The following is a 27,098-nucleotide window of genomic DNA, read 5'->3' on the forward strand; positions in this document are numbered from 1 at the left end:
CAATTTCATAAAGCATGATAACTGAGAAACCGGAAGAGAATTTGAGACTCACCTTCTTCTCACTTTGTTACCTTTGTCCAGCATCTCCATTATCACATTGCTTAACCAGGTCATTATCAAGAATGTGAATGTTCTCCAGGAGCAGACAGTTAAACTGGGAATGGAGGAGGTTGTGTTTCAGTTAGTAGAATAATAATGGTGTTATTGCTTCAGTTTTCATGTATGTGTTTTTTCGGTTTTCAGGCTGTGGAATTGCTTAAGGCGTCCTTTGATTCCGATACTGTTCTCACTGATATATATATATATATATATTTTTTTTTATAGAACTACATAATATTCAACAGCACTATTCACTCACAATCCAAAAGTGATACCGCTGGGCTACCCAGTCATTCACATGTTAAACTAACTCAATTGTTAATTAAAAATCTTATTTAAAAAAATCACAAATATAATAGTCTTCAAAAATTTCCAACAATTCACATTCATTACAATTCCAAAAGGGAAGCCTATTATACTCACTAGAAACGCTTACAATTATTATCTTCATGTCCAACTTCATCACAACTCTGAGGAGAAACTTTTTTAATACATTGCTGCTCTTCTGTTGTTTTTTTTTGACAGGAGAGCACGAAGCTAAAGAGAAACAAAAGAAAACCAAAAAACAAAGAGGGCTCAAAAGCTAAGATTGTGGAGCAAACAAAGCTCCTCAATCCAAAATGGCCGATCAAAGCCTATGTAGAAAAGAGAAAGCTGAGGGTTTGATTTCCCGAAATTTGCAAGAGTGTCAGCAAAAGAATTAAGATCTATGGAGATGGTGTGGATGGAAGCATTTGGGAACAGCGCCAGGTTTCTCCTCATGTAGTGGAACTCAGAGTTGACATGCCAAGCAAAGCTGATATTGAAATGATTCAGAAGTTGTGCCACCCCAGGGCAGTCACAGAAAACCATATTTGGCGTCCAACCATTATCAGTGCAAGTATTGAAGGCGAAGTTGATAGCAGCAATCTCAGCCTGCAGGGGAGAGGAAGAGGAGATGCCCCTGGAACCTGCAGCTAAAACACGATTGGAATTAGTGAGGATTAAGAAACCTAAACCAGCGGCCGAAGAGTCCACCGACCAAGATGCATCAGTAAAAATGACAATGGAGCCAAAATTAGAGCTAAGAAGAGCACACTCCCTGATAGCTAGTCTGTTGAAGTCTGTACAGATTGCCCAAGCCCGAGGGAGAATAACACTGGTATTGAGAGGTTCATTCCTAAAAACAAGGTTGCAACGTTGCTTCCAGATAAGCCATAAGATAGTAGCAATAAGAGCTTTGGACCAAGGGTCACTGATAGTCAAAAGCCAAGCACCTGTGCTAAGAGAGTCAATAAAATGTGAAGGTAAATTAATCTTAGCAAAGCAGTGCGTGCGACAGAAAGAAGAATCTTAGGGCGGGGACCGGAATAGGTGAGCAATGAGTTTGAGGGTTCCAACCCACAAAAGGGGGCATGGGTTATTTGGACCAATATTTAAATTATAAAGATAGGAATAAGTGGAGAGTTTGCCATGAGCAAGCTTCCAGATATGAACCTTGATACGCGGGATGACCGGAAGTCTCCAAATTTCATGCCAGCCAATCCAGGAATTAGAGGAATAAGTGGAACAAAGATTTACGCTAAGATGATTATATACCAGTGGAAAGCAACGAAGCATTACAGGGAAAGATGATTCCATTTCCAAACCGAGTGCCATCATTATTAAATTGAATGTCATTTTTGCGAGTTTATATCAAAAGAGTTCCCAAACAATTCACTGGTAATATCATAGTAGAAACCATTAGAAGAAATTATGTCTGTGAATTTGAACTCATCAAGATCCATGGAAGTGTTAAGAAAAGTAGGCTTGCGAGAGATGGGAAGATAAAAAATACAAGCATCATTCCAAATGTCCACAAGGTCAGGGTCACAGGAAAAGAGTTTGAAATTAGAGCGGACCACCTTTGCCGTGTTACAAATGGATTTATAAAACCAGGAGGAGTTAGGGAAATAATCAGGATCCCAAAGATGCCATCCTCTATATTTGTATTTGAAAATGTGAACCCAAATTTTATCCTCAGAGTTAAGAATAGCTAAGAGGTTTTTCGTCATGAGAGAGTGATTCACAATTCTAAGATTACGAATGCCGAGGCCCCCCTCAGATTTGTCAAGTGTAGTAACTGACCAGCCAATCGAGTGGAAACCCTTATTATTGTTGTTCCTACCCTAGAGGAAGCACCTGGCAAACTTAGAGATACAATCCATAATAGAGACAGGAAAATTCATCACAGACAAAATGTAGTTAGGAATGGCAAAAACAGTACTGTTGAGGAGAGTAATTTTGCCGGCCATAGAGAGAGAGGAATGATTCCAAGAATGAATGACTTTCTGAACTTTGTTAGGAATGAATTGAAGCTGGTTGACAGTTAATCTTTTAGGGGAGATGGGAATACCAAGATAAGTATATGGGAAGTTACCCAATTTAATGCCAAGGATTTTAGATAAAGCATTTGCCAGCTTACGGTTACACCAGGTAGGGAGAAACAAGGCCGATTTCAACAAGTTTGCCTTTTGCCCAGTAAGGTTATGATAAACATTCAGGCACGGTGTTTGGAACTTTGAATTAGAAGCAGGGCAGCAAAAGTAAAATTAGTTGAGAGAAGATGCATTTGATTCTATTGGAAAAACAATAAAGAATAAAGAAGAAAAAAAGGCCTCTACAATGTCTATGTAGAGAGAAACAAGTTTAAAGGTTTCATTGCTTTTCTTCTTGACTAAGGAAGTGGTGTACAGTTTAGTGAACTGAAGAGGTTACTGCTGAAGACTTCATGGACAAGAAATTGTTAAAAAGGTGCAAATTTCCAACAAATATATAAGGAAATGAAAGCAAGCATTGAGCATTGCGAAAACATAGACAGTTCTCACAACAACAAAAAATGACTGGGAAAACAATGGCCCTGAAGCTGCTCATAGACACTAAGGCAAACAGAGTCTTGTTTGCTGAAGCTGGGAAAGAGGTGGTAGATTTCCTCTTTGGTCTTCTTGCACTGCCATTAGGCTCCATAGTGAAGCTACTGAGCAAGGATCAGATGCTAGGATCCATTGGAAGTCTTTACAGCAGTCTGGAGAACCTGGATTCCACTTATATCCAGCCTAACCAAGATAAAGACATCCTCCTTAGCCCACAGTTACAGCAACAGAGTCAGGAAGTAAACATTCTCCTCTTATCAGCACCAAACCCACCAAAAGTTGAGGAATACTACGGTTGTTGTCGCAGTAACTTTTGCAATAGTTTATGTTTCGAAAGTGTCACTAAAGTTTGTGGTACTCAATGTCCTTCATGCCCTGGAAGAATGGAGAAAGTGTTGCGGTTTGTGCATCCTGAGCCTGGAATGGCGTCAGAAAATGATGAAGGAGAAGGAGGTTATGTGAAGGGTGTGGTTACTTACACTATAATGGATGATCTTTCTGTGACTCCAATGTCCACCATCTCCTGCATCACTTTGCTCAGCAAGTTCAATGTCACGAATGTGAACGTTCTCAAGGAGAAGAATGTTAACTTGGGCATGCAAGAGGTTGTGTTTCAATTTGTAATACATACATACAGATATATATATATATATATATATCATGTCATACTATTTTTCATGAGTTCTTGTTTGCAGGCGTTGGAGTTGCTGAAGGCCTCCTTCAAGTCCAAGACTGTCCTGACTGATGTGTTCCTGGCCAGTAAGCTGTAGCTAGGCTAGCTAGCTTTGTATCTGGGCGGCTTTGTTTATGTGGGACTTTAGGATTTTTATGCATGCATGATTGTTTAATGTTTCTTGCTCTTTGGTGCCATTGTTCAATACATTTAAAAAATTAATTAAAAAAAATAAACCATATTCAATAAAGACCAAACAAATACAAAGTAGACTACAACAAGGAAAAATCGAACTATAACTTCCAGATAAAGAGTACAAAAGGGGAGTCTCAGGTAGCTCCACAAATCACTCAAGGAAGTGGGAGGGAGACTTGACCTAAATAAATGACCAAATTAGTTCTAGATGCACTCTGCCACATGACATAAGAATAATAATGATATTTCTGGAATAAATTTTCAAGTCACTGAAAACTACATATTGTTTTGAAAAAAATCACAAACACAATAGTAAGTGTGAGCATTTAGTAGTAACGCTTGCAATTCCCAGCAATTCATTCATCTTTAATGCATGGCCCATTGGCTGTCATTATAAAGAAAAACAAACACTGTGACCACGTACAAAGGCAGTACATAGAAAATGGGTAACAAAACAATGGTTCTGAAGCTGCTTATAGACCCAAAAGCAAACAGAGTCCTGTTTGCTGAAGCTGGGAAACAAGTGGTGGATTTCCTCTTTGGTCTACTAGCACTGCCATTAGGCTCCATAGTGAAGGTCCTGGGCAAGGATCAAATGGTAGGATCCATTGGACTTATCTATAGCAGTCTGGAGACCTTGGATTTGTCCTATATCCGGCCTGATCAAGATAAGGACATATTCCTTAACCCACAGGGACCGGAACAAGGACAGTACCAGAACAATCTCCTCTTATCAACACCAGCCCCTGCAAAAGTTGAGGAATACTATGGGTGTGAGACTCATGGTAGTCCATGTTCTGAATATGTTACTAAAAGTCTTGGCGTTCAATGTCCAAAATGTTGCTATGAAATGGAAAAAATTATGCAGTATGTTCATCCTCAGCCCAGTGAAGATTCAGGAAATGGTGAAGGAGAAGAAGGTTTGGTTAATGGTGTGGTTACTTACATTATAATGGATGACCTTTCTGTGACACCAATGTCCACCATCTCCTGTATCACTTTGCTCAACAAGTTTAGTGTCAAGAATGTGGACGTTCTCGAGGAGAAGAATGTCAGCTTGGGCATGCAAGAGGTAGTGTGTTGCAATTTGTTGTATTATTATTATTATTATTATTACTATTATTATTATTATTATCACTGTACTTCATGTGTTCTTGCTTTCAGGCTTTGGAGCTGCTGAAGACCTCGTTTGAGTCTCAGACTGTCCTCACTGAAGTGTTCCTGGCGAACAAAGAATAACAATTAACAAACTAGCTTGTGTTATATATCATGCATGATGCATGGTTCACTCGTTTCTCTTTTTTCCAGTTTATGTACTAGTCCTTATTTATCAATAAATATAGATCCACTACTGTTCTATGCTTCTAAATTGAAGTGGAACTTCATTTTATATCCAAGATTGTTTATTATATCAGTTCCATCTTGTTCCTATTATTGTTGTTCTCTTTTTTATTTTTGAAATGTGTGTTATTTTTTTAAAGGTGGATAAATCACTTTCATTAAACACCGGAATAATACAAACAAATTCCTACGTAATAGAAGGAAAATAAAACAACAACTACTAAGAGTGGTACAACAAAAGTAGAAAACCAAAACAAAAGACAAAGACATAAGACAAGGAAGTAGGACTTCCTTCTGATCTCTTAGAATCTTTATAACTCATGCATGGATCTTGTGTCTCCTCGATCAATGGGACCTCACCTGGACTCTCCACACAAGGTCCTAAGAACTCCAGATCTCTATGGATGGTCATCATAGAATCTACCAACTTCTCTTTTCGTGCCTTTTGAGACAACTGAGAACTAAGATAAAAGTATGTGGTCAACTTTCAGAATAATAACCTGAGTAGATATGGCATAGCATTAAAAATAGGGTCATTTCTAGCAAATCACACAATTACTTTTACAATTAAGTCACCCATGTTTCTAAGCGAAGGTCGCACCAACGATCTCCAGAAACCCAAAGAGTAATAATATCCTGAAGTTAATATTGTCACGTCAATATTAGAGAAACTAAATTAGATATTTTACTTTTTTTCCTTTGCTATAATTATTTTTTAGCAAAAAAAAACTTTATTAAAGGATTTTTCAGTGACATTATATTAAAGGGATTAAAGCAATAGATTGACTATATTAGAAGAATTAAATAGAGTTTTTTTTTAATGTAGCTATCTTTTAGTAAAAAGAAACCAGACTAAATAACACATTGATAAGAAAATGAAAAAAAGAATTAAAAGAGCCGACTACAGAGGATAAATAAAAGCAAAAGCCAAAAAATTTGGCTCAATTTTTGAAAAATGGATAAACCACTTAAATTAAAACGAAAACACAAGTACACGAGAACACCCAACACAGCAAACCCACAAAATAACCCCCGCACCACAAGAGGTGATACAGACGAGATACAACAAAAACCACTAGAGGAAAACAACACAGGCTTCCTCGAGCCCACACTCAGACATGATAGACTAGCCTGTGGTCGGATCTGGTGCCTCCTCGCCAGTGGCACTACCCAGTGGCAGTTGTCCCCGTGACCCCAAGAATTCGAGATTGCACCGAACCATAGAAATAGAGTCTTCCAGCTTCCCTTTGGCGTTATCTACAAGCGCATCGAGACACGATAAAATCATCCGAGCAATATTCAGGACAATGCAATGAATATGAAGAATTTTAGCATTAAAAATTCTATCATTCCTAGCCAGACAAATATGTGAAACAAACGCCTTTGATCACTATGTCCATAATCACCCTAGCCGTCGGACTCACATTCCATCTCCAAGAACACCAGATAGTACTCGTCTTCGGAAGAGCAATATGGGAAGGTCTTTTTCCTCGGTGAAATAAAACACAGGAATATAAAGCAACAAACTAATGCTTACCAGCTAGGATGCTGACACAATACACAAAAACAAAAAGCAACATCCCATCGAATCACAGTCTTACACTTACATCGTTTTCAACATGCACATATCCATGCAACGTACGCAACAGTCTAAATCTAACAACAAAGTCAACTGTGCTTAGCTTAGTAGAGTCTTCAACATCTTTCCCTTACTTAGAAACCTCCTACCCCTAAGCATTACGGAAGTATTCAAACTTATGGCATAAAAGACCTTTGGTGAAGACGTCAGCAACCTGCTCATTTGTGCTACAATGCACTACTTCAATTTCACCATTGCAAACAGAGTCCTATTTGCTGAAGCTGGGAAAGAGATGGTAGATTTCCTCTTTGGTCTTCTTGCACTGCAATTAGGCTCCATAGTGAAGCTATTGAGCGAGGATCATATGCTAGGATCCATTGGAAGTCTTTACAACAGCCTGGAGAACCTGGATTCCACTTATATCCAGGCTAATCAAGATAAGGACGTCCTCCTTAGCCCACAGGACCAGGAACAGAGACAGCACCAAAACAATTTCAAATTTGTGACAAGAGTTGAGGCACCATCCCCTCCAAAATATGTGACAAAAGTTTGTAGTATTCAATGTCCTTCATGCTCCGGCAGAATTCAAAGAGTGCTGCAGTATGAGGATCCGGAATCTAGAATGGTAGACTGCATAATAACCACATTTACTTCCAAATAACTGAGATTGGTAGACAATTATAACTACAACATAATACATAATACATCTGAAGAATACAGATTTGTTTGCAAGTTTAATCAAAATATCCCATGCCATATCTGCCGAGCTCATATTGACCTATCAAAATCTGACATGTGTTCTCTTAAAAAAATTAATCACATATGTCAGGCTCTGATAGGCCAGAATCAGAGAATTGTCTGGTTTCTGGAACCGGGCAAATGAACTCATATCTGACTGCTATTAATTGGAATATCTGTTGTCATCTTGAGATTTGTCATCAGCTCTTTGTACCACAAAACAAAACAGTGAAACAAACTTCAAATAGCTGTCTAAAGCAAACCAATGAATGATTTCAAGCATTCTAGGACATTTTGAACTTGCTGTAGAAGCCTAAACAATGAATGAATAAACAAGTAAAACAACAGATGACATTCTAACACCATGACATACATGAAAGATCTGATTCATCTAAGATATTGTTGAATTCAGAAACCAAGTGTAAACAACATCCATAGTAAATCCAACCTAAACAATCAAATCCCACAAATACATAATTCAGGAATGATAACAAGTGTTAAAGATCCACAGCAGATTGAGTAGTCCTGTAAAAACCCATGAACAGCAAATACAATTTCAAATAGAATTTGACACAATCAGCATCATAACTACAATATCATAAAACATGCTAATAAAAAACAATGCAGCAGAAAATTTTCTTACTTTATCAAGCTTGCTCAAGGTTCATGCTACTGATTCCAAACAGAATAGCTCTACCTCCTAAACATGTCACAAAATTAACTTGGCTAGTTTTTTATCACCATCCGAATCATGTGATTATCTCTGCAAAAAAAAATTTTGGAAAAGCTCTTTAACTGACTTATTTCAGTTGCTTATGCTAGTGTTCTTAATTTCAAAAACATCCCACACATTGAATTATGAGAAAAGTGAATTTTAAGATATTTTACTCTCAATAACAATTTCAACAACTTAAAGATGAATGCATCAAAGGACTCCTCTCAAGAGAAACCAACACAGACCTAATTCCACTGCACTGGCAGTTCTCCTCTTCTGTTATTGCTGGTGTTAGGAACTTTGAAGTGGAAGGAGACCAGCAAAAGTAGAATTAGTGGAGAGAAAAGACATTTGATTCTATTGGGGAAAAAAAGCCTCTATAATGTTTCTTTAGAGAGATATGACTGTAAAGGTTACATTACTTTGCTTCTTGACTAAGGAAGTTGAATGCTGTTTAGTGGAGAAGTTACTGTTGAACACTTTAACAATTATGTAAGGAAAGCAAATATTGAACACTGGGAAAACACTGGCAGTTCACAAAAATGGCTGAGAAAACAATGGCCCTGAAGCTACTCATAGACACTAAAGCAAACAGAGTTCTGTTTGCTGAAGCTGGGAAAGAAGTTGTGGATTTCCTCTTCAGTCTTCTTGCACTACCATTAGGCTCCATAGTGAAGCTAGTGAGCAAGGATCAGATGGTAGGATCCATTGGAAGTATCTACAGCAGCCTGGAGAACTTGGATTCCACATATATGCAGCCTAATCAAGATAAGGACATCCTCCTTAGCCCACATTTACAGCAACAGAAACAGCGCCAGAACCATCTCTGCTTACCATCACCAGCCCCTGCAAAAGTTAAGGCTTACTACGGGTGTCCCAACTTCCATCACAAGGTATCATGTTATGATCTTGTTAGTGAAGTTCGTGGTATTAGTTGTCCTTCATGCGGCAGAAGAATGGAAAGAGTGTTGAAGTGTCTGCAATCTGAGCCTGGAATGAAGACAGGAAATGGTGAAGCAGAAGATGGTTATGTGAAGGGTGTGGTTACTTACACTGTAATGGATGATCTTTCTGTGATGCCAATGTCCAGCATCGCCAGCATCACTTTGCTCAACAAGTTCAATGCCAAGACTGTAAATGTTTTTGAGGAGAAGTATGTTAGCTTGGGAATACAAGAGGTGGTGTTTCAATTGAAAGAAAAATTTTATTCATATACTTATTTTAACACACTAATTTTTCATGTGCTTTTGTTTTCAGGCTTTGGAGTTACTGAAGGCCTCCTTTGAGTCCAAGACTGTTCTCACTGATGTGTTCCTGGCTGAGGCAAATGGAGAAGCCAATGTTCTGTGTCGCTTGATTGAACTTGGACTTCATTTTTTATGCACAATGGCTGTCGCTTGTTCCAGCCAAAAATCTGGATTTTTAGGTGGTTTATGGATCAACAAAACAATGACACTGAAGCTGGTGGTGCACACTAAAGCAAACAGAGTACTGTTTGCTGAAGCTGATAAACAAGTGGTGGATTTCCTCTTTGGTCTTCTTGCACTGCCATTAGGCTCCATAGTGAAGGTCTTGGGCAAGGATCAAATGGTAGGATCCATTGGATGTATCTACAGCAGTCTGGAGAACTTGGATTCCACTTATATCCAACCTGATCAAGATAAGAATATCCTTCTCAACCCACAGTTACAGCAACAGAAACAGTGCCTGAACAATCTCCTCTTACCATCACCAGCCCCAGCAAAACTCAAGGCATTCTATGGGTGTCACAATATCAGAAGCAAAATTCAATGTCGCAATTATGTTAGTGAAGTTTGTGGTATTGATTGTCCTTCATGCAGCGGCACAATGGAAAGAGTGTTTGAAGTGTTTGCATCCTGAGCCTGAAATGAAGACAGGAAATGGTGGAGGAGAAAATGGTTATGTGAAGGATGTGGTTAGTTACACTATAGTGGATGATCTTTCTGTGATGCCAATATCCAGCATCTCCAGCATCACTTTGTTTAACGAATTCAATGTCAAGAATGCAGACACTCTGGAGGAGAAGAATGTCAGCTTGGGCAAGCAAGAGGTTGCCTTTCAATTGATAGAATGTTTTATTATTATTATTATTATTTTTTAAACACTATTTTTCATGTATATTTTGTTTTCAGGCTGTGGATTTGCTGAAGGCCTCATTGAAGTCCAAGACTGTCCTCACTGATGTTTTCCTGGCCAACAAAGAATAGCAAACCAACTAGTATTGTTTCTCTTTTTTCCAGTTTATGAAATAGTCCTTGTTTATCAATAAATATGGAGCCACTACTGTTCTGTGTTTCCTTTTTGTAGTATGGGTTTCTATGTAAACTCTCTTAAATAGCTAAAGCCACAAAGCTAAGTTCAGATATATGAGCTTGACTGAACTAGGAGTGCTTAGCAGAGATTGACTGTAACAATGACATTTACTTCCGAATAACTGAGATTGAGAAAAAAATGACCTCCAGCATAACACATATGAAGATAGTTTGTCACTTGTGACAAGTAACAGATTGAAAAATACAAAGATATGCTGCAAATTTAATTCAAATTTCTCACAATATCTGAAACTAGTAATTGGAATACCTGTTGTCATCTTGAGATTTGTCATCAAGTCGATAGACTGTAAGTCAAGTTCACAAGAGATTATCACAGTGAAACAAACTTCAAATAGCTGTTTAAAGTAAAATAATAAATTGCTTCAAGTATTGCTAGGAAGTTTTAAACTAGTTGTAGAAGACAGGTTTGAAAGGAAGAAGTGGCACGAGCCTTTCAATGTACATAAACAAGAAAGAATGGATAAATAACACCATGACACGCTTTAAAGATTTGATTCATCAATATATTATTGAATTCAGATACCAACCCATAAAGATCAGACTACTCGAAATTGAAATGTTTAGTTGCCATTACAAATATAAAATATATGAAGAGCAAGAAGGCGGGTAAAAGGAACAAAAGGCAATCTCCAAAAACAAGTACTAGAAGAGTCTCATATTGTCTTTTCATTGATAAACAAATAAAATCCAACAAATCCAAACAATTCAGGAATGAGAACAAGTGTTACGATCGATAGCAGATTAACTACTGCGAAAAACCCACAAATAGTAAATACAATTGCAATTAGATTCAAACAGAATATGATTCAATGAGCATCGATAATTTCAATATCATAAATACATGCTAATAGGAAACAATTACAAAGAAAAATTGTCACACTTTATCAAGCTTGCTTAGGATTCATGCCAATGATACCAAACAGGATAGCTCTACCACTTATACATCTGAGGACACTAGCCTATATTTGTTTATGCTACACTTCCAAGTTCCAAAATAATAAGAGAAAATTGAAGAATTTTATTCTATTGTGCTCTCAATTACAACATCAACCTCTTCAACATGAACATATCAAAAGACTCCTCTCAAGGAAAACCAACACAAATCTTTATTGCACTCTGAAACAAAGAAAAGCTACCAGTTTGTCATCATTGCCGACTTCAGACTAAAACAAACATTAAACACCACAATAAGAGAGCATAAAAGACTATCTAACATCTCTAGCGTTCATCAGACTAGACAGCAAGATACGAGGAAAGGCCATCGGCACAAACTCACAGCAATGCATAATCTATATTGTCAAACTACGATTCATTGAGGTAGAAAAAATCAATTCAGAATACTAAGTACAAATTGAATTATAAAAATCAGAAGTATGTATATATATACATACATATATACATACATATACACAATTTTTTTATTCAAAAAAAAATGCCAGATGATTAGCTACTTTTTATTCCTCAATTGAAAGCATACCAATGAGAACTAAATGCATCACAGAATCCATTACTCCTAAGCAAGCAAGGAACAACAGCTATAATAGATCAAATAAATAATTAATTGAATAAACAATGATTAGACAAGATCATACCTTTAGTTCTCTGATAATCTCCGGAAGGACCCTGAAAATCAAGGACGACAAAAAATTTGGAAAAAAAAAATACTCTATAAATATGTGATACATAGAGTGAGAAGCAATTGTAAAGGTTATGATGCCTTGGCCATTCAAATCAAAACATTCTTTTCTCCTTGACAAAGTTGATGCCTTAGCAAATCAAAACATTCTTTTCTCCTTGACAAAGTTGATGCCTAAGCAAATCAAAACATTCTTTTCTCCTTGACTAAGTTGATGCCTCGGCAAATCAAAACATTCTTTTCTCCTTGACTAAGTTGATGCCTAAGCAAATCATGACATTCTTTTCTCTTTGACTAAGTTGAGTACCGTTTACAGTGAAGAAGTCACTGTTGAAGACTTGATAGACAAGGCATTGTTAAAGGTTGCTAATTTCAAAAATTATATAATGAAAGCAAAGCAAGAATTGAGCACTGAGAAGTTCACAACAATGGCTGAGAAAACACTGGTGCTGAAGCTGCTCATAGACACCAGAGAAAACAGAGTCCTGTTTGCTGAAGCTGGGAAAGAGGTTGTGGATTTCCTCTTTAGTCTTCTTGCATTGCCATTAGGCTTCATAGTGAAGCTACTGAGCAAGGATCAAATGGTAGGATCCATTGGGAGTATCTACAGCAGCCTGCAGAACCTGGATTCCACTTATATCCAGCCCAATCAAGATAAGGACATCCTCCTTGGCTCACAGGAACAGGAACAGATAGAGCCCCAGAACAATCTTCTCTTATCTGTACCAATCCCTCCTAAAGTTAATAAATACTACGGTTGTAACAATAGATATCACAATAGTTCATGTTACCAATATGTCACTAAAGTTTGTGGCATTCAATGTCCTTCGTGTGGCGACAGAATGGGAAGAGTGATCCAGTTTGTAAATCCTGAGTCTGGAACGGCGTCAGGAAATGGTGGAGGAGAAGGTTATGTGAAGGGTGTGGTTACTTACACTATAATGGATGATCTTTCTGTGACGCCAATGTCTACCATCTCCTGCATCACTTTGCTCAGCAAGTTCAATGTCACGAATGTGGACGTTCTCAAAGAGAAGAATGTCAGCCTGGGCACACAAGAGGTTGTGTTTCAATTTCTAACATATACATACATATATACATATATGTATAAATGTGACACTAATTTTCATGTGTTTTTGTTTCCAGGCATTGGAGTTACTTGAGGCCTCCTTGGGAACAAAGACTGTCCTCACTGATGTGTTCCTGGCCAACGAAGAATAGCAAACTAGCTTCTATTATATATCACGCATGGTTCACTCCTTTATCATTATCCAGTTTATGTACTAGTCCTTGTTTATGAATAAAGATGGAGCCGTGACTGTTCTGTGCTTCCTTTTTAAAGTGGAACTTAATTTTTCTATGCAAGATTGCTTATTATATAGTTTCATCTCGTTCCTTTTATTTTTCTTCTTGTTCTGTGTTTTTGTTGGTTTGCTGGTTTTCCTAGACTCTATCATGAAGCTACCTAAATTTCTGTGTCACTGATATCCTACGTATTAAGTCTGGGTTTCAGTGTAAGCTCTCTTAAATAGTTAGCCACAAACCTATGTTCAGATACATGAGCTTGATTGAACATGTGATTCATTATACAAAAAATTGCATTTGTGTTAAAATTTTCAAGTGTGCTAACTGCTAGGCAGAGATTGACTGTATAATAACGACATTTAGGTAGTGTTTGGATCCTGGATTGATGCGCAATCCAAACGGCCCTTTACTTCCCAAAAAACTAAGCTTGGTAGACAAATATGACCTCCAAAATAATACATCTGAAAGATGATTTATTCACAGGGACAAGTATCAGATTGAAAAATACAAGATATATAAGTTGCAATTTTAATTTTAAAAAAAAACTTCACATTATCTGCCAATAGTATTTGAAATGCATGTTGTCATCTTTGAGATTTGTCATGTAAACAAATGATGATCACAGTGAAACAAACTTCAAATAGCTGATTAAAGTGAAATAATAAATGATTTCAAGTATTGCTTGGAAAGTTTTTAAACTTGCTGTAAAACACAGCTTGAAAGGAAAAACTGGCAGCGAGCCTTTCAACACAAACAAAGAACAGATAAATAACAGATGACATAGATTCAACACCATGTCACACTTTAAAGATTTGATTCATCAAGATATTGTTGAATTGACTGATCATAATTGAAATGTTTAGTTACCATTACAACCATAAAATATGTGGAGAGCAAGAAGGTGGGTAAAAGAACTAAGGCAATCTCCAAAAACAAGCACTAGAAGAGTGTCATATTCTCTTTTGTTAACAAACAATTCAAATCCAACAAATCCACAATTCAGGAATAAGAACAAGTGATACAATTGACAACAGATTGACTAGTGAAAAACTCCACGAATAGTAAATACAATTGCAATTAGATTCAAACAAAATATGGTTCAATCAGCATCATAATTACAATGTCATAAAACATGCTATAATAAGAAAACAATTCCGCAAAAAAAATTTCATACATTTTATCAAGCTTGCTCAACAATTCATGTCAGTGATACCAAACAAAATAGCTCTACCTCTTATACATCTCAGGAAACTGAGCTAAGTTTTGATCACCATCCAAATGATATCATCATCTCAGCAATAAAACATTTTTGAAGAGCACTAAAATTGACTTGTTTAATGAAATAATTGCTTATGCTATGATAAACTATGGGAACAGAGATTTTGGTGTGTAGCACGAGTCCGTGAAGATAATGTATATAGATTGAACTAGTGTTGGAGGTAGTCTTCTCAACAATGAGAGAAAGAACAAGGAAAAACATTAAGGTATGGCTGTTGAGCCTTTTGACTGAGCTATGATACATGTGAAAGGTGCTACGTCTTGACATTGCTTTACAAGAAATTTATACAGATTGTTGTCACAAACTATACATCAACCTGTGAACCTATGATACACAGTTAAAATAACCACAAACTGGGGCTACACCAAAATGTATGTTCCTATGGTTTAACATGCTACAACAATTCCTAATTCCAAAACATTCTGCATGTTAAATTTAAGTAAAACCTGAAGAATTTTAAACTATTTTGCACGCTCAATATCAACTTCAACAACTTCGGCGTGATCATATCAAAGAACTCCTCCTCTCAGGAAAACCAACACTGCACTCTTGTCATCATTCCTGACTCCAGACTAAAACAAACATTAAACATAAACACCACAACAACGAGGGCACAAAAAATTATGTTTCATCTCTTGGGTTCATCAAACCAGGCACAACATATGAGAAAAGGCCATCAGCACAAACTCACAGCAGTGTATAATCCATGATGTCAAACTATTATTCATTGAGATAAATTACTGAAGTATCATGGTCTAGATAAAAAAAGAAATACAGAGACATTCAAAGACGAATTTCAAGTAAAATTCAACATATATATTTATTGTTCTGATCTTTCTATATATATATATATATACATACTCTTTCTATTCAAAAATTAAACCAGGTGATTAGCTACTATTTATTCCTCAATTGCAAGCATAACAATGAGAACTAGACGTTCAGAATAGTAACCATCATCAAAAAAATCCATCACTTCTAAGCAAGCAAAGAACAACAGCAACAATAGATCCAATAAACAAATACGTAAATAAATAGCAACAATTAGAAAAGACCATACCTTTATTTCTCTGATCATCTCCAGATTGAACCTGAAAATCAAGAACAAAAATTTTGAAATTACTATAAAAACAGAAAATATTCCCAAATCTCAGAGAACAAATTCAACCAGAAAAGAGAAAATAAGGTCAAACATCACAATACATAGGTTTAAAATTTCAACTTTTAATTCATTCATTCAACGATCCATCACTACAAACTATCGAAGAAAACCTAGCAAATCCTGGAAATTACATATTAGAGAATCGAGAACACGAAATCAAGAAAGAAACCCTAGATCTAAGAACTGGTGAACTTGGTGACAGCCTTGGTACCCTCCGACACGGCATGCTTGGCGAGCTCTCCAGGAAGAACAAGACGAACAGAGGTCTGGATCTCCCGGGACGTGATGGTCGGCTTCTTGTTGTAGCGAGCCAAGCGAGATGCCTCCTGAGCGAGCTTCTCGAAGATATCATTGATGAAGGAGTTCATGATACCCATAGCCTTGCTGGAGATCCCGATATCAGGGTGGACCTGCTTGAGAACCTTGAAGATGTAGATCTTGTAGGTCTCGCTCCCCTTCTTCATCTTCTTCTTCTTCTTCTCTCCAGTAGCGGCATCCTTGGATGGGAGACGCTTCCCGGCCTTGGGCTTCTTCTCAGCAGGAGCTTTCTCGGCGACGGACTTCTTCTCCTTCTCCTCCGCCGGCTTCTCGGCGGCCGGCTTCTTCTCAGCGGGCTTCTTCTCGGCTTTGGGGGCCATCGGAATCGAAGGATTGAGAGAGAGTTGGTGAGATAAAGGATCGAAGAGAGAGGATGAGATGAAAGGGAACGAAAGGGAGGGTGTTATTATATAGATGAAGAGAAAGGCTGTGATTGGTGGATGATGTCTTCGTGAGGATTGATGACGTGTCAGGAATATTGACCGTTGGATTGAGACTGGGTGGATTTAGACGGTCCGGATCTGATGTATTAATGGGTGGAAGTTTACAATTGGTATTCTGAGTAAAATTTGGAGTTTAAAAAATTAAGATTTTAAAAATTTGGGTCCAATTAGAAATCTTACAAAATAATTCATATGCATAAGGCCGCAAATATATATATATATATGAAAATCTATAAAGAGATATACAGTAGCCGTTAAATTATTATCTAACGGTGATGATTCATTCATAAACTATGTTAAACAGTATCAAACAATGTAATATAGTAACATATAATAATTATGAATAATAAATTTTACCATCAATGATTGTAAAAAGATATCTCTGATAAATAGTAATCTCTGTACGTACGTAGATAACTTAAATTATATATTTTAAGTAAATTAAAATATTAAAAATTATTAAAGAATGAAGTGAGGCTATCTATTCGGGTTGAACCTAAATTGAGTAAAAAAAAATTAAGCTTTGTTTGATTTTAATTTCAAAAACTTAAGTTTGGTAAATTTTAGTTTGAAATTAAAACTAAATATTTTATTCTAAAAAACTCAAATTCAAATAAATTTAGGCTATGTTTGATTACCTTTTTTTCCTTTGGAAAAATTTTCTACTAGTCATTTTCCAGCTAAATAGGTTGTTTGTTTGTCAAAATTTTTCGTGGAAAATTTTTTCACAAACTCTGTCACATGACCCTATTTTCCCTCAAATCAGTAGAAAAATTTTCCTGCCTCCACCTTGGGAAAAGTTTTCCAGGGAAAACGTAACCTATGTGAAAAAATAACATGTGATTGAAATATTTAAAATAACTTTTCTTTTAAAAATTTAAAAGAAAAGTTTTTTCTTTTCTTTCAAATTTTTTTAAAAAATAGATAAATTATATAATTTGATAATATTTTAAATAAATTTATCCGGATTAGTGAACAGATCTCGACACATTTTGATGGTCTTTTAAAAATTTAAAAGAAAAGTTTTTCGTTTTCTTTTAAATTTTTTTTAAAAAAAGATAAATTATATAACTTGATAATATTTTAAATAAATTTATCTAGATCAGTGAACAGATCACGCGGTATTTTGATGGTAAGATTCAATTCCACGTAGTGTTGTTTATAATTTTAATAAATTTTAAAAAAAAATCCATGGAAAATGTGACTTTTTCATGAAAAATGTTTTATTTTCCGTGAAAAATAAGATCAATCAAACAACAAATCTGAATTTTCTATAATTTTTTTTTTATTTTCTAGCTAGAAAATAATGCCAATTAAACGACTATTTTTTTATTTTCCATGTAAAATTTTTTTCATGGAAAAATATTCCATGGGAAAATTTTCTTTTCCACCCATTTTCTATGTTGACAATCAAACACAGCCTTAGTTTGAAAACTAAGATCTAATTTATAGCATAATTTTTGTGTTTAAAAAATAAACAACATGGAGTAAATTATATAATGTTTTAATATAATACAAAATTATAAAATGTTTCTATATGTTATAAATATATTATCATATATATTATATATATATATATATATATATTATCAAGTGAATCTTGATCAAGTGCCCCTAATCTAGGAATCACAACTTGATGCCACATTGGTTTATTATAATACAAAATTTCTCTCCAATGAGACCAATTAACTCAAAATATAAAGTACAATATATAAATAAAAAACAACACAAATAATTCAAGTAAATCCATTGATAATTTTCAGACAATTATTGTGAGTATTATTGATGGCTGAGAAGGGTACAAGACACAATCCTCTGCTAACAAGGTCTTCTTTATCACCCTGATGATTAGCATAAACATTAATTAAAAAAGTTAATTAATTTATAAGATGAGATTAATGAATTAATTATCACTGAAACTAAAAGCAAAAATTAGTACCTTAATACAAGTTAAGGATTTGATTTGGAAGTATGGAGAAGTCAGCACCTACAAACATTTCATTTGAAAATTTAATAAATTTATCAACTAATTAATATCAAAAGTATCTTTTTTTATAATTCATACTTTGATTTGTTCATGGAGGAGCTTAATGCAAACAGCGGTTTCATTAAGAACTGATGCTGTATCTGTCTGCTAGATAATCATAAGTTAATTAAAAGCTTAATAATCAAATGTTAATCTTTAATTACTTTCAATTAATTTAGTTTAATGATTAATGGACCTTTCCAAATGGAGAAACAAGATGTTGAAGAGCAGTGATTTTATCTCCAAGTTTTTTGCTCCTCTTTGAAGTGATGATTTGCTGAAGAGAAAAATTAAGCACAAGTTGGTAAACTTAATTTAAACACTAATTACAAAAAGATTAAAAGTAAAAACCTCTCAGAAATTACCTGGTTATTGAGTGATTTATTGAAGATTAATCTCTCTGCATGCACTATCTTCTGTCTCTTTGATTTATGTTGCTGTTTATTATCAACCATGATCTGTAATGCAAAACCAAGTTATATTTCATACATCAATTTATATTATTACTAAAAGGATCAAAGTGTTTATGTTCATTTTGTAATATGTTAGCTCTAATTTAATATCAAGTTGCAGGCAAACAAATTAACTACGTTCTAATACAGTATTATTAGAGGTGAATCAAACATATATATTTTCCGGCTCTGAACAACTCAAAAGCTTAAATTAATACTCATATTTGTCAGAATTAATTTGATGGTGATAAAAAAACATATGATTACGGCCTTATTTATATTGGCTTCTCAAAAAAGTTTTTTTTTTCAAGTTAGTAAAAATGTTTCCGGAAAAATCTTCTCGGAGTAAGTTAAAGCGTGTTTTTTTGTAGTTTGTGTTTTGGATTAAACTTTTTTAGAAATAGAAACGCAAAAACAAAGTTAAAAATAACTTTTATGAAGGTAGTCGCCTTTCAACTTTGACAACATTTTTGTGGAAAAAGCTATGTACAAACAACTTTTTGAGCCATAAGTGTTTGAATTTATAAAACACTTACAAGTTTCTAAAAACTTATCAAAACAAACCCTATGTGACAATGCCAAATCTCCGTCAACATTGATGGTATACTTTCAATTGTTGGCGCAAACCAATGGATCATAATCTATTAGCCCAAACCAATGGCCCAAAACTAACTCCTCTTAAACCATCAACCCAAAACCAATGGCACGTCAAAAGAAACTAATGGCTTACTTAAACCATTAGCTACCTAAACCATGATCTTAACACATGGATTAATGCCCATATGTTAAAGGAAAATGGTGGTTTTAGTTGGCCGATAAATATGTGAAGCTTATTCTCATTCCACACACAACTTGAGTAAAGAACCAAAATGAGAGTGAGAGTAAGAAAAATAAGAGAGAAAGAAGAAGAGTAAGGAAGTATGAAAAAAATATTTTGAGAGTTAGTTTATTTTCCTTATATAAGAGAGAGCACTGGTTTTCTCTTTGTTATTAGAGAGATTGTAACTCCTAAAATTTTTCCACATAGTAAATTCTTCTATTTTTGCCCGTGCTTTTTACCCTAATTATTTAGGGGTTTTCCACGTAACATCTTTTTGTCATTATTTTTCAACATTATTTTTATTTATTTTACTACAGTAATGCTATATTCGGTCCTATATTTTACAACAACAATTTCATCAAAAAAAAAAAAAATTAACTCAACAAAAGATATATTTTTGGAGACTAATTGGTAGCTACTTAAATTGAATTTAACCCTAATTAAACAAAGAAAAGAGAAAAAAGAAATCAAACATGCACTTACATTTGTTGTTGTTTTTGAGCCAATGAGAAACTCAGCCTTCCAATCACTTCCATCTATTTAGACACACATACACACACTGCCATAAATTGTGAGGAATTAAACATTATTAATAAAAACTGAAAGAAATTAAGGATTAAGAGAACCTATATTGGAAAAGCTTGACAAGTTGAAGCCATCACTGTACATCAAAGATAATTAATGAGAGAAGAGAAACTAATAAATGATTAATCACATAATAAAAACAAATAAACAAAAGAATTAAACTTACAAACTTTGCTCTTGTGATTCTCTATGATTCATAGCTGCAAAACAATGACAAGTTAAGAATCTAATGAACATCATTATTAATGGAAACAAAAGAACTTGTTTTCAAAACTAAAAATACCATAAAATGCTTGCATCATGGAAGATATATGAACCCTTGAATCATAAATCAGTGAATCAGAACTCATATATATATATATATATATATATATTTCTTGATCTTTGCTAATGGGAAAACAGTGGCCTAATGACTTCTTTTTTGTGCAACAATGGAAGTGGAGAAATTTAGTGGGTAAGAGAGCTTTAAGTAGAAGTCCATCCTTTTTTTTATCAATCTTATATTTTTAATTCTCTATCTAATCTCATTCATTAATGTTAAACATGAATTAATTAAAACAAAATCAAAACCTCAACTGCGGACATATATAATTTTCATGGAAATTGTTCTTATTTCTATGGGGTTTTCTTTGTTGTTTGAACTTGGGTTTTGGTCCAATTAGATTAAGGAAATGGATAAGCTTCCTTAATTATCCCAGCAATCACTTATATAATTAAATTATTTAATTATTAGTTTAATTAAAAGTAAGTAGCAATTGTCTTATGCCATGCAAACTACGTAAAAGGGAATCAAAGGTTAGAAAATGAGCATTTGTTGTTATTAGCTTAATCCTTGAAACAAATTGAATAAATTAATGCTACTATAACATTTTAATTAATTGATTTAAGAGTTTAATTATGCATGTATGTTTCGTATAAGAAAGCACTTGGAGAAGAGGCTGAATCTAATTGGTTTGTCTTATTTGGTTGAGTATTTGATTAAGGACTAATTATTCCATTTAGTTTGGCTTTAGGGATTTAAACAAAAATAATGCACTAGGGGATCATTTCAAATGATTTTTGGTTTTTAGATGTGTTTGTTTCTTAGATTCTAATTAGATGATATTTTAATATGAAACTTAAATAATATGAATTATATGTGTCAATTTTCTGTGTTTGGTTTGTTGTAAGTACATCATCTATTATCATAAACAATACAGTAAAACCAATAGCTACTCTTGCCACCTGAGAAAAGCCACTTGGTTTGGGTGGTTAGCAGTACTAGCTTATAAAGAAGTATTAACTCTGTCAAAAGTTGGACTCCGATTAAACTCATCAATGATATTATTAAAAAATTCATAATTATTCACTAGAAAAAGAGTTTTCTAAATCCTAATCTCTATTTTAATAAATAAATATTATTTAATTTATTTTTAGTAAGAGCGAATTATAAACATTTCTAATATTATACCATTTCTTTTTTAATATGAATTAATTCGATGTTTGTAAAATTAATATTTACACCGTGATATTGAAGTCTAACAATTGATATATATATATATATATATATATATATATATATATATATATATATATATATATATATATATATATATATGTATAAAAGCAAGTTCTAAATACTTGATATAGACAACATGATATCGAACCAAAAGCGGTAGGATGGAAATATGGCGGTCTTATCTACGTGCATATATATATATATATATATATATATATATATATATATATATATATAGGCACCGCCCATTTACAAGAGAGATGAGATTTTATCTTCATCTCCATGATTTTTAATCCTCTTTATTCCGATTTTACTTATTTACTTGAACCCTTTTTTTTTTTTTTGGATTTACTTGAACATTGACAAAGATCATACGTTTTAAAATTCTAATTATCTAAGCATTTTATTCTAGTGATAATTTTTGTGGTTCAATTGGGATATTATATGGATTTCAATCTCCAAGTTTGACTTTGATTTTTCTTGTTTGAGTAAGAAGTTAACGGTATAAGGGATTAGCGGGATTCGAGCTTCTTGAACACAATTTGTTTGTTTGATAGAATGATAAGTTGAATTTATTTTATTTTTTTTGAGGAAATTTTTAAAACTAATTTAGAATTTAGAGATAAAAAAAAATCAGTATTATTTTGTGGAATTTTTTTAAATAGGACGTGTCGACTAGTACTTGCTTTAATTCACAAAAATTTGATATTGATATTAAGCTTAAAATAAAGGAAATCGAAGAGAGCTCGAGTTAATCTCATGGTCCCAAAAGAGTGATTAACTGAAAACTTTTGTTGCAATTTGGAAAAAGAGGGCTATTGGGTGAATCTTTCAACATTCATGTGTGGACATAGATATAAAAATACCTCTAAAAATAAACAGTCTAAAAAGATAAAGAAAGATACTACATGCTTAGAGGTGAGGCACGGGCCGTCCCAAATGACCCAGCTCACTCGAGGTTATTGACCACGCGTACGGTTACGGGTTGGGCTTCTTCCAACCCGTGGCCCGCCGGTCCAACCGCTGGCCAAAACCGGCCCGGGCTCCTAACTAAAACTGGTTCGTAGCTCGGTTCCCAACCCGCCGAGTCAACTCGGCGGGTTGGGCCCGTTGAAGCCCAGTTGGGCTTCAACGGCTATGAATTCAAAAAATTCATAGCCGTTGGCTATTTTAATTTCAAATTTTAAATTTTTCAGAATAAATTCTTATAAATTTTTATATATACCCCCACCCCACTATTATTTACTTTTTACCAATTATTACTCTTTTCCAACCCTCTACTCTCATGCTCTCTTAATCTCCTACTTTCATTCTTTCATAATCTCACTCTCTCAAGGCTTATTATTTGGATTCTTGGAGTTTTAATTATCGAGGCTTAATATTACAAGTTGGAATCTTGGATACTTGGAGTGGTTCAACTTTGGTTTTTCTCTTATTTTTTTAAGATTTCGAAGTTCCCAATTAACAAGGTTGGTGATGATTTATTTATTTTTTTATGTTTAGTTAAAGTTTCCCTAGGCTTGTCTTAATTTAATCATGCAAGTATTAGTTGTATTCTTTATATGTTTATTTTAATTATTAGTTTAGACTTGTGGACATATTAAAAATGCATGAAATTATTATTTGTAGTTTTTGACCTTTGGTTGATTTTTTTTATAAATATTTGGACGAAATTATTATTGTAGACATGAATAAATGTATTTGTTGAAATTGTTGATATTTATTTTTAATTATTATTTTTAGACTTGTGGACATATAAGAAATGCATGAAATTATTATTTGTAGTTTCTATAGAGTTGTTTTTAAATAATTGTATGAATGATTTTTTTGTAGACTTGAACAAAATTATTATTTATATTCTTCATATTTATTTTTTTATTATTAGAATAGATATGTGTTTTAAAAAAGTACATGAAATTAGTATTTCTAGTTTTTTTGTAGAGCTTGGTTTTCTTTAATATTTGCATGAAAATTATTTTTGTAGAATTGAATGATTTTTGCATTTATGATATTAATTTTTTTATTATTAGTTTAGAGTTGTGGTTTTTTTATGCATGAATGTATTATTTATGGACTTGTATAAAATTATTTTTAACTTCTGGGTTTTTAAAAAAAGTAGACTTGGTTTTCTTTTAATATTTGCATGAAAATTATTTTTTTGTGAATGAATGTTCTTTGCATTTATGATATTAATTTTTTTATTATTAGTTTAGAGTTGTGGTTTTTAAAAAAATGCATGAATGTATTTTTATGGACTTATATGAAATTATTTTTTTAACTTGTTGGGAGTTTTAAAAAGTACGAAATTAATATTTCTAGTTTTTGTAGACTTGGTTTTTAATATTTGCATGAAATTATTTTTTTGTAGAATTGAATGATGCATTTATGATATTAATTTTTTTATTACTAGTTTAGAGTTGTGGTTTTTTTATGCATGAATGTATTTTTTATGTATTTGTATGAAATTATTTTTAACTTGTGGGAGTTTTAAAAAGTACATGAAATTAATATTTCTAGTTTTTGTAGACTTGGATTTGCATGAATGTATTTTTTATTGATTTGCATGAAATTATTATGTGTAATTTTTGTATACTTATTTTTTTAAATATTTGCATGAAATTATTTTTGTAGACTTGAATGAAATTATTTGTAGTATTCTTAGATATTTAATTTCATTATTAGTTTTAGACTTGTGTATGCATTTTTTTTAATATTTGCATAAAATTATTTTTGTTGACTTGAATGAAATTATTTGTAATATTGTTAGATATTTAATTCAATTATTAGTTTTAGATTTTTTTTTTGGTAAATACTTGTTAGATATTATTTGTTGTAAACTTGAAAGAAATTAGTTGTTGTATTCTTAGATATTAAAACATGGCTTCACGGGGTGGATCCTCTCGAGGAAAAAAGCGTTGTTGGATCGGCTTCCACTCCCACACCACCTACTCAAGAAAGCAATCCATTTCAAGATTTTGAGAGCCCGATAGAACAATCGGCATCGGTTGATGTACCCTCGCAAACCCGGGACAAGCAACCAACTCCACAGACATTACCCTCAAATCTAACATTTTTAAAACTCATTTTACAAAATTGTATAATAATGATGGCATTGTAACACATGGTAAATGTAACTATTGTGGTTCCGAATTTAAACATTGTAAGGGTGGAGGGTATGGCACATTCAATGAGACACTTGGAGAAGAAGCACGGACAAGCTTGGGACATGCTCGATCAGCGATCACAAATTCGGTTCATCTGTGGATGAAGGTACAGGGTTCTCGATCATCTCTATTTACATTTTCGCAAGCAAAAATACGGGGATAAAAGTGCGGAGACAATTTCGTCGGCGCTTGCCGATTCGACTTCTGAGCGAGTGTCAAGTTCAAGAAATGCATCGATAGACTGCCTGGCAACGGCGTGCGAGAAGGTTTCCACGAAGGACGATTCAAAGAACGATATTCAAACAATACAAGTTTGGTGAGAACAACTTTTGTGAATATTTTCGTACTTTTAACTCTTCGGTTTCTTTATGTTCCGATGTTTGGACCGATGTTTTTCATGAAAATTCTTTTATGGGTATTACGGCACATTGGGTTGATGACAAGTGGAACATCAGCGTGTTCTCGCTTTTAGGGTGTTGACGAGTCTCGTAGTGCCGATAATATTTCATAGACTTATGCGTGGAGTTATCGAAGAATTTGGTTTAATGTTTAAAATTTTTTTCGATTTCTTTTTGATAATGCCTCCGCTAATCTGACCTCAATTACACTCTAGAAGATTTTTTTGAGGCCTTCATGTGAGTGGCAAATATTTTCATATAAGATGTGTTTTGTCACGTTTTAAAATTTATGTGTGCAAAGTGGTTTTGGAAGAGCTTAAAAATTTGTACTCCCCATTAGGGAAGGTGCGTAGCTTATATGGGAAGCATGACCCTCGTGAAAGCAATGGGCTCGCTATTGTAAAGCCATAACATGAGGGTCGAAAAAAATTCTAAAAGATGTCAAAACAAGATGGAACTCGACTTATCGGCTTCTTGGTGCTAACATTTCCCTATAGGGACGTTTGTTGACTAAGTTTGTTAATGATTCCTTAGTTGGTTTTTCTTTATATGAGTATAACTGGGTAATTATCGCTCGTATTATTGATTTGCTTGTGGTTTTTAACACATGTACTAATTTGTTTTCCCAAGTTTATTTTCCTACTTCCCATTTATTTTACATATGGTCTGTTGTTGGCGTGGGTGAACAATTTTTGGAAGTTTAGATTAGATCCATGATTGTTTTTGTGCGTTAATCGCTATAGAAAAATGAAATGGTTGTCTTATTATAAAAAAATATACCTCCTATTGCTTTAGTTGCATTTTTGTTCTTGATCCAAAGGCAAAAGCTAGAAGGTTTCGAGGAATATTTGGGCGCATATTACAAATTCTTAGGATTGATGGAGGACAAGATTCCCAACAGGTTCCCATGAGCTTGCCCGTGAGCGGCGTGGATACTCGAGAATCCGAGGCCCGGACTCCGAGCGGCGTTGTGGATGTCGATGAAATTGTTGTTGATCTAGGGAGTCGACTTGTTGAATTATATGATAGCTATTGTATTAGATATAGTCGTATAGTTCCACGGGTTGTCTGAGGAGGCGATAGAGACAATCTAGTAGTGGTGGAGGAGAATCATTCAGCGAGACAAAGCAAAGAAGAAACCAAGGGGATCACTGATATCTGAGCTCGACTTGTACTTAAACACAACTTTCGGTTCTCGGGAAAGAAATCAACACGAGACGTGACTTTCAGCGTCCTCAGTGGTGGCGAGGTAATGAAAATCCAGTACCCCATTCTTTCCGCTAATGGTAAAGGATATTTTTGCATGTCCTATGTCTGAGTGAGCTTACGACGAGACTTTTAAGCGCGGTGGAAACATGTTGGATTCGACACGTTCGCAATTGACCCCACAAAAATATTGAAATTCAAGTTTACGCGGATGGTGGAAA

At 34.2% G+C, this 27,098-nt stretch overlaps 5 protein-coding genes across 5 annotated transcripts; 3 read left to right on the forward strand and 2 right to left on the reverse strand.

Annotated features, from left to right (window-relative positions):
- The first annotated feature begins 2,930 nt into the window (after positions 1-2,930).
- Positions 2,931-3,850, forward strand: LOC120273717. Its single transcript, XM_039280421.1, has 2 exons — positions 2,931-3,595; positions 3,686-3,850. Exons 1-2 carry the CDS (start codon positions 2,957-2,959, stop codon positions 3,758-3,760), a joined length of 714 nt encoding a protein of 237 aa, XP_039136355.1. The 5' UTR covers positions 2,931-2,956; the 3' UTR covers positions 3,761-3,850.
- A 110-nt stretch (positions 3,851-3,960) lies between these two features.
- On the forward strand, positions 3,961-5,097 carry LOC120273313. The gene is made up of 2 exons (XM_039279935.1): positions 3,961-4,930; positions 5,023-5,097. Exons 1-2 carry the CDS (start codon positions 4,301-4,303, stop codon positions 5,095-5,097), a joined length of 705 nt encoding a protein of 234 aa, XP_039135869.1. The 5' UTR covers positions 3,961-4,300.
- Positions 5,098-8,545: 3,448 nt separating this feature from the next.
- Positions 8,546-13,578, forward strand: LOC120273314. The gene is made up of 6 exons (XM_039279936.1): positions 8,546-9,409; positions 9,489-10,111; positions 10,215-10,302; positions 10,385-10,435; positions 12,488-13,282; positions 13,368-13,578. Exons 1-6 carry the CDS (start codon positions 8,774-8,776, stop codon positions 13,440-13,442), a joined length of 2,268 nt encoding a protein of 755 aa, XP_039135870.1. The 5' UTR covers positions 8,546-8,773; the 3' UTR covers positions 13,443-13,578.
- A 2,431-nt stretch (positions 13,579-16,009) lies between these two features.
- On the reverse strand, positions 16,010-16,662 carry LOC120273051 (histone H2B.3-like). The gene has a single exon (XM_039279688.1). The coding sequence runs from the start codon at positions 16,603-16,605 to the stop codon at positions 16,144-16,146; it is 462 nt and encodes a 153-aa protein (XP_039135622.1). The 5' UTR covers positions 16,606-16,662; the 3' UTR covers positions 16,010-16,143.
- Positions 16,663-18,464: 1,802 nt separating this feature from the next.
- LOC120273316 (transcription factor bHLH154-like) lies at positions 18,465-20,922 on the reverse strand. The gene is made up of 9 exons (XM_039279937.1): positions 20,895-20,922; positions 20,778-20,811; positions 20,653-20,687; positions 20,510-20,562; positions 19,120-19,212; positions 18,951-19,031; positions 18,794-18,859; positions 18,668-18,715; positions 18,465-18,569 (listed from the first exon to the last, which is right to left on the reverse strand). The coding sequence occupies exons 1-9, from the start codon at positions 20,911-20,913 to the stop codon at positions 18,465-18,467; spliced, it is 534 nt and encodes a 177-aa protein (XP_039135871.1). The 5' UTR covers positions 20,914-20,922.
- Positions 20,923-27,098: the final 6,176 nt, after the last annotated feature.

Source organism: Dioscorea cayenensis, chromosome 12 (genome assembly GCF_009730915.1).
Source record: "Dioscorea cayenensis subsp. rotundata cultivar TDr96_F1 chromosome 12, TDr96_F1_v2_PseudoChromosome.rev07_lg8_w22 25.fasta, whole genome shotgun sequence".
In the NCBI taxonomy this organism is placed as follows: Eukaryota; Viridiplantae; Streptophyta; class Magnoliopsida; order Dioscoreales; family Dioscoreaceae; genus Dioscorea; species Dioscorea cayenensis.